General features: G+C 47.4%; 1 protein-coding gene across 1 annotated transcript in view; it reads left to right on the plus strand.

The window, feature by feature from the left end:
- The window catches only part of LOC308332469 (thrombospondin type-1 domain-containing protein 7A-like), a gene marked incomplete at both ends in the record, with an annotated part of 118,552 nt that overhangs the window by 83,240 nt on the left and 25,312 nt on the right, over positions 1 to 10,000 (plus strand). Inside the window, 6 exon segments of the mRNA XM_080788375.1 lie at positions 1,922 to 2,100; positions 4,501 to 4,634; positions 4,856 to 5,009; positions 6,473 to 6,614; positions 7,349 to 7,464; positions 8,022 to 8,139. Coding sequence (XP_080644501.1) covers positions 1,922 to 2,100; positions 4,501 to 4,634; positions 4,856 to 5,009; positions 6,473 to 6,614; positions 7,349 to 7,464; positions 8,022 to 8,139 — 843 coding nt within the window.

A 10,000-nucleotide genomic window follows, 5' to 3' on the forward strand; every position in this document is an offset into this window, starting at 1 on the left:
AGCCAGGAGAGGGAAATACATCAACGTCTTTGATAGAGAAACAAAATAAACAGGCTTAAGCTCACAACGCCCACGCGCTGTGATGTTCTAGTCATTACCGCCCACGCGCTGTGATGTTCTAGTCATTACAGCGCGCACTGTGATGTTCTAGTCTTTCTAGTCACAGCGCGCATTGTGATGTTCTAGTCATTACCGCCCACGCGCTGTGAACTTCTAGTCTTTCTAGTCACAGCGCGCGCTGTGATGTTCTAGTCATTAACGCCCATGCGCTGTGATGTTCTAGTCATTACAGCGCGCGCTGTGATGTTCTAGTCATTACAGCGTGCGCTGTGATGTTCAAGTCATTACAGCGTGCGCTGTGATGTTCTAGTCATTACAGCGCGCGCTGTGATGTTCTAGTCATTACAGCGCGCGCTGTGATGTTCTAGTCATTACAGCGCGCGCTGTGATGTTCTAGTCATTACAGCGCGCTCTGTGATGTTCTAGTCATTACAGCGCGCGCTGTGATGTTCTAGTCATTACAGCGCGCGCTGTGATGTTCTAGTCATTACAGCGCGCGCTGTGATGTTCTAGTCATTACAGCGCGCGCTGTGATGTTCTAGTCATTACCGCCCACGCGCTGTGATGTTCTAGTCATTACAGCGCGCGCTGTGATGTTCTAGTCATTACAGCGCGCGCTGTGATGTTCTAGTCATTAACGCCCACGCGCTGTGATGTTCTAGTCATTACAGCGTGCGCTGTGATGTTCTAGTCATTAACGCCCACGCGCTGTGATGTTCTAGTCATTACCACGGCATCAAGGCGTCAGAATACATTGCAGTCGACTAAACCAACTGTAGATTTTAGTCGACTAAAATCTCACTATTGACTAAAACCAGACGAACACTAAAACATTCCAGGTGACTAATTAATGTGACTATACAACTAAATGAAAATGAGTATCCAAGAGACTACCGGTATATATACTTTAATTGTTATACTAAGAGAATGCAAAAACAATGAAATACTGCTGTCAGTGGCCCCTGGCCAGTGGCCCCTGGCCAGTGTAAAGGTACGATTTATCATGCCAATAAAGCTCAATTGAATTGAATTTAATTTAATTGACGCCTAGAAAATTACGAAGTGCACAAGAGAAGTCATTTTACACTTGGTTGCATGCTAAAAAATAGCCGATCTGCAAGCTCACAACGCGTCGCACTGCGACGCGTTGTGAGCTTGTAGATCGGCTATTTTCACCGAGTGTAAAATCAGCCATCACGACGGCATCAAGGCCCGCCAAGACTAAACCAACTGTAGATTTCAGTCGACTGAATAAATCTCACGATTGACTAAAACCAGACGAACACTAACACATTCCAGGTGACTAATTAATGTGACTATTCGACTAAATGAAAACTGCACAGTATTCATGACTACGGTCACATTCTCACCTAATACGTCGGTAGACTCGAATGCGTATGGGCGGGGAAATTGGGATTCTTGCATATTTAATTAGACCACGTCTATCCATGGTAACAGGACATCTTTGCGCTGCGTAAAATATGCCTTCTCCGTCTCCAACTGTGTTCAGCTCCTCACGCGCCACATTGTTTGCTTCATTTCCTTTATTTACTGCGGATTGCATTCACACCTGCACCGAATCGTAGTCAAGTGCGATTGGAAGCGAAGCGAAACCCCCCGTTTTTGGGCGGAGTATAATGCGGTTCTTTGCTGCGCATTAGGATTCGAATGAGCCTAGTTCACACCTGCCAAACGAAGCGCACTTTCTGACAATGCGCAGCAGGATGCGTTTTAATCGCAGCACAGCTCTCTGGTGAGAATGTGACCTAAAACTCTAACCAAAATGGCTTCCTCGTTGCAGGCTACATCGAGGAGGCGTGCATCATCCTATTCTCTAACCAAAATGGCGTCCTTGTTGCAGGATACATCGAGGAGGCGTGCATCATCCCGTGTCCGTCAGACTGTAAGCTCAGCGAGTGGTCCAACTGGTCGCGTTGCAGTAAGTCGTGCGGCAGCGGGGTCAAAGTTCGCTCCAAGTGGCTGAGAGAGAAGCCCTACAACGGCGGCAGACCCTGCCCCAAACTGGACCACGTCAACCAGGTACAGCGTCGACCCACTCTGACCTGAGATCAGATTCATACGAGGGTTTCCACTGGACACACGCTGGTCTGAGTGATTAACCCACTCTGACCTGAGATCAGATTCATACGAGGGTTTCCACTGGACACACGCTGGTCTGAGTGATTAACCCCATTCTGACCTGAGATCAGATTCTAAAAGAAAATGTCAGTCGTTCTTCGATTTCTTTTCAAAAATAGCAGACCTACAAGCTCGTAGCGCGGCACTCGGTGGCGCGCTATGAGCTTGTAGATCTGCTATTTTTCGGGTTCCCGTTCAGAATGGGTTAAAATATTCCCCAAACATTTTGCCCCGTGACCCCCAACAGAAAGTACACATTCATGGTCTCTCTACCCAAAACCCAGACGAGTGAAAATAGCCGATCTACAAGCTCTTTGAATATATATGTTCTTTCAGAGTGAACGTTTTTTAACTCAAATCTTTTTGCTTCTGGGGTGGAAGAACCTTATTTTCAGATTCATGGTCTCCGGTGGCCAATATTTCATTCAATATTTGGGGGTCCTTGACATGAAATAGTTGAAAACGGACAGAAAACTGTAATTGTGATTTATTGTGACATTTGTAGAATCTGCTCTACGGTCTTAATGGGTAGTAAATGTACTTAGTTTCTTTCTAACACTGCACACATGGAGGTTTTATGTGTATTTTATATTCATAATCAAAATGCACCAATAACTAATCATGAATTCTGTTTCCTCCTTTGTTTTAATGCATTCTCCCATGGCGGTGGATCCAACCAATCAACAGGCTCAGGTGAGTTTTATGGTTAAAACTAATCAAAACACAGTTCTTATATATGAGGCGATCTAAAATCCTCCTATGGGGATTACAATGCAAATAAAACACAGTTCTTATATGAGGTGATCTATTCTAAAATCCTCCTATGGGGATTACAATGCAAATAAAACACAGTTCTTATATGAGGCGATCTAAAATCCTCCTATGGGGATTACAATGCAAATAAAACACAGTTCTTATATATGAGGCGATCTAAAATCCTCCTATGGGGATTACAATGCAAATAAAACACAGTTCTTATATGAGGCGATCTATTCTAAAATGCCCCTATGGGGATTACAATGCAAATAAAACACAGTTCTTATATGAGGCGATCTATTCTAAAATGCCCCTATGGGGATTACAATGCAAATAAAACACAGTTCTTATATGAGGCGATCTAAAATCCTCCTATGGGGATTACAATGCAAATAAAACACAGTTCTTATATGAGGCGATCTAAAATCCTCCTATGGGGATTACAATGCAAATAAAACACAGTTCTTATATGAGGCGATATTGATATTGTGGTACAGTGGGTGGTACAGTGTGGTTACAGTATAGGGACAGTAGGTACAGTGTGGTTACAGTATAGGGACAGTAGGTACAGTGTGGTTACAGTAGGGACAGTAGGTACAGTGTGGTTACAGTAGGGACAGTAGGTACAGTGTGGTTACAGTAGGGACAGTAGGTACAGTGTGGTTACAGTATAGGGACAGTAGGTACAGTGTGGTTACAGTAGGGACAGTAGGTACAGTGTGGTTACAGTATAGGGACAGTAGGTACAGTGTGGTTACAGTAGGGACAGTAGGTACAGTGTGGTTACAGTAGGGACAGTAGGTACAGTGTGGTTACAGTAGGGACAGTAGGTACAGTGTGGTTACAGTAGGGACAGTGTGGTACAGTGGGTGGTACAGTGTGGTTACAGTATAGGGACAGTAGGTACAGTGTGGTTACAGTAGGGACAGTAGGTACAGTGTGGTTACAGTAGGGACAGTGTGGTACAGTGGGTGGTACAGTGTGGTTACAGTATAGGGACAGTAGGTACAGTGTGGTTACAGTAGGGACAGTGTGGTACAGTGGGTGGTACAGTGTGGTTACAGTATAGGGACAGTAGGTACAGTGTGGTTACAGTAGGGACAGTGTGGTTACAGTAGGGACAGTGTGGTACAGTGGGTGGTACAGTGTGGTTACAGTAGGGACAGTAGGTACAGTGTGGTTACAGTAGGGACAGTAGGTACAGTGTGGTTACAGTAGGGACAGTAGGTACAGTGTGGTTACAGTATAGGGACAGTAGGTACAGTGTGGTTACAGTATAGGGACAGTAGGTACAGTGTGGTTACAGTAGGGACAGTAGGTACAGTGTGGTTACAGTAGGGACAGTAGGTACAGTGTGGTTACAGTAGGGACAGTAGGTACAGTGTGGTTACAGTATAGGGGCAGTAGGGACAGTGTGGTTACAGTAGGGACAGTAGGTACAGTGTGGTTACAGTAGGGACAGTAGGTACAGTGTGGTTACAGTATAGGGACAGTAGGTACAGTGTGGTTACAGTAGGTATACAGTGTGTCGTTATATTTCCCCAGGTGTACGAGGTGGTTCCGTGCCTCAGTGACTGCGGGCAGTACGTCTGGGTGGCGGAGCCCTGGAGCGTGTGGAAGGTCAGCCACGTTGACCTGAAGGAGAACTGTGGCGAGGGGATCCAGACACGGAAAGTCAGGTGAGATTCATCATTCATCATGACCGTTAAAACGTTAAAATGTTCATCATGACCGTTAAAAACGTTTTGAGAGCGAGATGGTTTTCATCTCAAGGGATTGATTGTTCCTAATAAAGAATTTCAGACAAACAAACTCTAGCAATACAATGTCAACACAAATTAAGGTAAATTAATGAACTGCTCTGTAAAAACATTACACACATGTGTGTGTGTGCGTGCAGGTGCATGCAGAACAGTGTGGACGGGCCCTCGGACCCCGCAGAGGACTACCTGTGTGACCCTGAGGAGATGCCGCTAGGCGCGAGGGACAGCCGTCTGCCCTGCCCCCAGGACTGTGTGCTGTCTGACTGGGGCCCCTGGGGGCCCTGTAGCCTGGTAACTACACTATACACTGTCTGACTGGGGCCCCTAGGGGCCCTGCAGCCTGGTAACTACACTATACACTGTCTGACTGGGGCCCCTGGGGGCCCTATAGTCTGGTAACTACACTATACACTGTCTGACTGGGGCCCCTGGGGGCCCTGCAGTCTGGTAACTACACTATACACTGTCTGAATGGGGGCCCTGGGGGCCCTGTAGTCTGGTAACTACACTATACACTGTCTGACTGGGGCCCCTGGGGGCCCTGTAGTCTGGTAACTACACTATACACTGTCTGACTGGGGGCCCTGGGGGCCCTGTAGTCTGGTAACTACACTATACACTGTCTGACTGGGGGCCCTGGGGAGAAGGGCCAATGGCTCTTATTTGCCCCCCACACAAGTCCTTATTGGCCCCCCACATAAGCCCTTATTGGCCCCCCACATAAGCCCTTATTGGCCCCCCACACAAGCCCTTATTTGAGCCCTTAAATAGCTGATCTACAAGCTCAAAACGCGTTGCAATGCGATGCGTTTTGAGCTTCCCAGCGTCTGGTCTGTGACGTCACAACGTCACAGAGCTACTCTCAGATGAACACGCTACACTCCTCTCTCTGGTGCTGCACTGAGCGCGCTGGGCAGTCTGTCAGTCACGCGGTATTCCCACCGGGACAGCTAATTACCATGGATATGGAATGTGTTGTTGTGGGGTGGGGGGGGGGGGATATGGAATGTGTTGTTGTGGGGTGGGGGGGGGGGGGGGGGGGGGATATGGAATGTGTTGTTGTGGGGTGGGGGTGGGGGGGATATGGAATGTGTCGCCGCACAAGAAAACCCAGGAATAGAAAACATTTGACACGCGGTCGAGTTCCACGACCGGTTTTATCTGGCTAGAGAGAGAGAGAGAGAGAGAGAGAGAGAAATGATTCCTGGGAAATGTGTTTGAATGTGTGGGATATAGGGTTAGGGTACACATGGATATAGGGTTAGGGTACACATGGATATAGGGTTAGGGTACACATGGATATAGGGTTAGGGTACACATGGATATAGGGTTAGGGTACACATGGATATAGGGTTAGGGTACACATGCATAAAGTGAATGGCAGATCGAGTGGCAGAGTGAGTTTAATGTTGTTTAAAGTATAATTTAATGCAATCAAATAGGACATATCTGATTGGATGTCTGGGCAGTCAAGGCCAGGAGTGACTCGGTAGCCGTTCCCACATAACGTCCATGTTTGATGATGATGTCACGCGCATGCCCTCTATATAAAAGCCAATCTTAAAACCCATTAAGATTTAATTAACCTAATTAATGCCTTATAAACCAGTAGTTATCACACTTTCAAAAATGTAATAAGAAATGTTCGCGGTAAAACAGTTCATCAGTTCATCTGTGATTTGATCACATTATTCGGTGTGAATACCGTGATAATGAGCTGTGGCCCCTCCCCTCTGTGGCCCCTCCCCCCTCAGCCCTGCAGTGTGAACGCCACGCGGGAACGCAGCGCGGTCCCGATCCGACGGCCCGGCGAGGGCAAACAGTGCCCCCCCATGGAGGAGACGCAGCCCTGCGCCCTGAACCGGAACTGCTTCCACTACTCCTACAACATCACAGGTGAGCTAACGAGCAGCTGCAACATCACAGGTGAGTTAACGAGCTGCTAACAAGCTGCTATGATCACGACGGGATGATTCTTCAAAAGGTTAGTGAGAAGCCGGGGCGCCTGATGGAGGGTAAAGGAACTGGTTGGAATAACGTGTTCCTTCCACACGCTACGTCCAACCAGGGAAACTCCCCCCTGTCAGGTGTAAAGGAGCAACTTGGACACTCAGGCATGAAGGAAGCATGAGTTCAAGTCCGTTGCTCTCCCCTTGTCCCCCATATATGGGGACTAGGTTGGTGGAGGGTGTGTAGAGCCCATCATCACATTAGATGATTGACACAGGGGTGAAAAATGGGTTACAAAATCGTGGGATAAAAAAAAATATAAAAAAAATAAAAAAATAAAAGGTTAGTGAGAAACTGCGGCCGGGAAACCATCTTTGTTATGGTTCCCCTGGGTGGGGAGGAGGAGGAGGAGGGGGGCAGGAGGAGGAGGAGGGGGGGGAGTGAATGTGTTAAAAGTGGTAGTTCTTCTTCATGTGACCTGCTGTTGTTTTACAACGATCCGAACACATTGAGTCAGGATGGTTTGGAGTGTGCGGAGGCGTTACCTTGGTTGTTTTTAGATGATGATCGTGTGTGTGTGTGTGTGCGTGTGCGTGTGTGCGTGTGTGTGTGTGTGTGTGTGTGTGTGTGTGTGTGTGTGTGCGTGTGTGTGTGTGTGCGTGTGTGTTCTCTCCTCTCAGACTGGAGCACGTGTCAGCTCAGCGACAGAGCGGTCTGTGGGAGCGGCATAAAGACTCGCATGTTGGACTGCGTTCGCAGCGACGGGAAATCAGTGGACCTGAGATTCTGTCAGGAGGTGGGTGGACCTGTCAGGAGGTGGGTGGGCCTGTCAGGAGGTGGGTGGGCCTGTCGGGAGGTGGGTGGGCCTGTCAGGAGGTGGGTGGGCCTGTCAGGAGGTGGGTGGACCTGTCAGGAGGTGGGTGGGCCTGTCAGGAGGTGGGTGGGCCTGTCGGGAGGTGGGTGGGCCTGTCAGGAGGTGGGTGGGGCCTGTCGGGAGGTGGGTGGACCTGTCAGGAGGTGGGTTGGGTTGGTGGGTCACGTATGAAAACATCTCATTTAGAGATTCTCACAGCTGGGAACCGGTTATTACTCGAGGCCCTCAAGAGACCCCTGGGTCAATTAACCCCCCTCCTACCCCCCCCTCCCCCTCCCTAACGCCACTCAGAACAGGCAGGGGGGGTTGGGCAGCCCTTGTCTCCACCACTTCACAGGCGTATGCAAATTAAGGCTCAACTTGTGTAACATTCTATGTTGCGAATGTAGAGAAAACACAATACAAACATTAAATCTTCTCTTCTTATTGATACAGCTAAACCACATATCATTATCTTTGTTTTTTGTTTGTTTTTCCAGCTGGGTCTGGAGAGGAAGTGGCAGATGAACGCTTCCTGTGTGGTGGAATGCCCCGTCAACTGTCAGCTCTCTGATTGGTCGACGTGGTCCGACTGCAGCCACTCATGTGGCCTGGCGGGTACGTCGTTAAAATGCTCTCATCTGATTGGTTGACTGACTGACCGACCGGATGACACCCCCCACCCCCCCCCCCGAACCTCAAATGACGTCACATTGTAGGCTCTAAAATAGGAGTATGACTCGGCCCTTAGTGTCGAGGTGTAAGAGGAGCAAGAGGTTGGTGCCTCGCATGGTTTCCTCTGCCATCGGTGTGTGAATGGGTGAATGTAATGCACAATGTATGTACAGGTGTGTGAATGGGTGAATGTAATGCATAATGTATGTACAGGTGTGTGAATGGGTGAATGTAATGCACAATCTATGTACAGGTGTGTGAATGGGTGAATGTAATGCATAATGTATGTACAGGTGTGTGAATGGGTGAATGTAATGCACAATCTATGTACAGGTGTGTGAATGGGTGAATGTAATGCACAATCTATGTACAGGTGTGTGAATGGGTGAATGTAATGCACAATCTATGTAAAGGTGTGTGAATGGGTGAATGTAATGCATAATGTATGTACAGGTGTGTGAATGGGTGAATGTAATGCACAATCTATGTACAGGTGTGTGAATGGGTGAATGTAATGCACAATCTATGTAAAGGTGTGTGAATGGGTGAATGTAATGCATAATGTATGTACAGGTGTGTGAATGGGTGAATGTAATGCACAATCTATGTAAAGGTGTGTGAATGGGTGAATGTAATGCACAATCTATGTAAAGGTGTGTGAATGGGTGAATGTAATGCACAATGTATGTACAGGTGTGTGAATGGGTGAATGTAATGCACAATCTATGTAAAGGTGTGTGAATGGGTGAATGTAATGCACAGTCTATGTAAAGGTGTGTGAATGGGTGAATGTAATGCACAATCTATGTACAGGTGTGTGAATGGGTGAATGTAATGCACAATGTATGTACAGGTGTGTGAATGGGTGTATGAATGGGTGAATGTAATGCACCATCTATGTAAAGGTGTGTGTGAATGTAATGCACAATGTATGTACAGGTGTGTGAATATGTGTGTGAATGAGTGAATGTAATGCACCATCTATGTAAAGGTGTGTGTGACTGTAATGCACAGTGTATGTAAAGCTCCTTGGACGAACGGCGCTCTATAAACGCACCATTTACCATTTCACCGAGTGTGCCAAGCGGCCGGTCAGAGGCCAGCGTATATACGAGACATTAAATAAATGACACGTTGGCCTTTGAGGCCCTCTTATCTCACATGACTGGACCTGCTGAATGACATCACACCATGCCCTCTCTCTCGCTCTGTGTCTCTCTCTCTCTGTGTCTCTCTCTATCTCTCTCTCTCTCTCTCTCTCTCTCTCATATGAGATACTGTCCCGTCGTGTTCATTCTGAGTGAATCACACACGCATGGCTAGAGTTCCAAGTCTCAATTAACCCGTTCTGACCTGAGATCAGATTATTTTTGTTCTTCTACATCCTGACAGTTTTCATTCTGACCTGAGATCAGATTCTAAAGGAATGTCTTATACATCCTGACAGTTTTCATTCTGACCTGAGATCAGATTCTTAAAAAAAATGTTCTTCTACATCCTGACAGTTTTCTGAAAAAAAGCTATGTTTCTAATATGTCAGTCGTTCTTCGATTTGTTTCAAAAACAGCAGACCTACAAGCTCGTAGCGCGCCACTCGGTGGCGCGCTACGAGCTTGTAGATCTGCTGTTTTTTCAATAGCTAAAGCATAGCATTATGCTAACACCAAAAGGGGGTTCCCGCCCAGAATGGGTTAACTCAGAGACACATTTCCTCCGCTGAAGCGGCCGCCGCTCCGCTGCGTTGAACACGAGTGTGTGTTTTCTCTTTCTCTGTATCGTTTAGTAAGCGGCGACTGTGGAGCAT

This window comes from Protomyctophum bolini, assembly GCF_963924005.1.
Source record: "Protomyctophum bolini genome assembly, chromosome: 17".
In the NCBI taxonomy this organism is placed as follows: Eukaryota; Metazoa; Chordata; class Actinopteri; order Myctophiformes; family Myctophidae; genus Protomyctophum; species Protomyctophum bolini.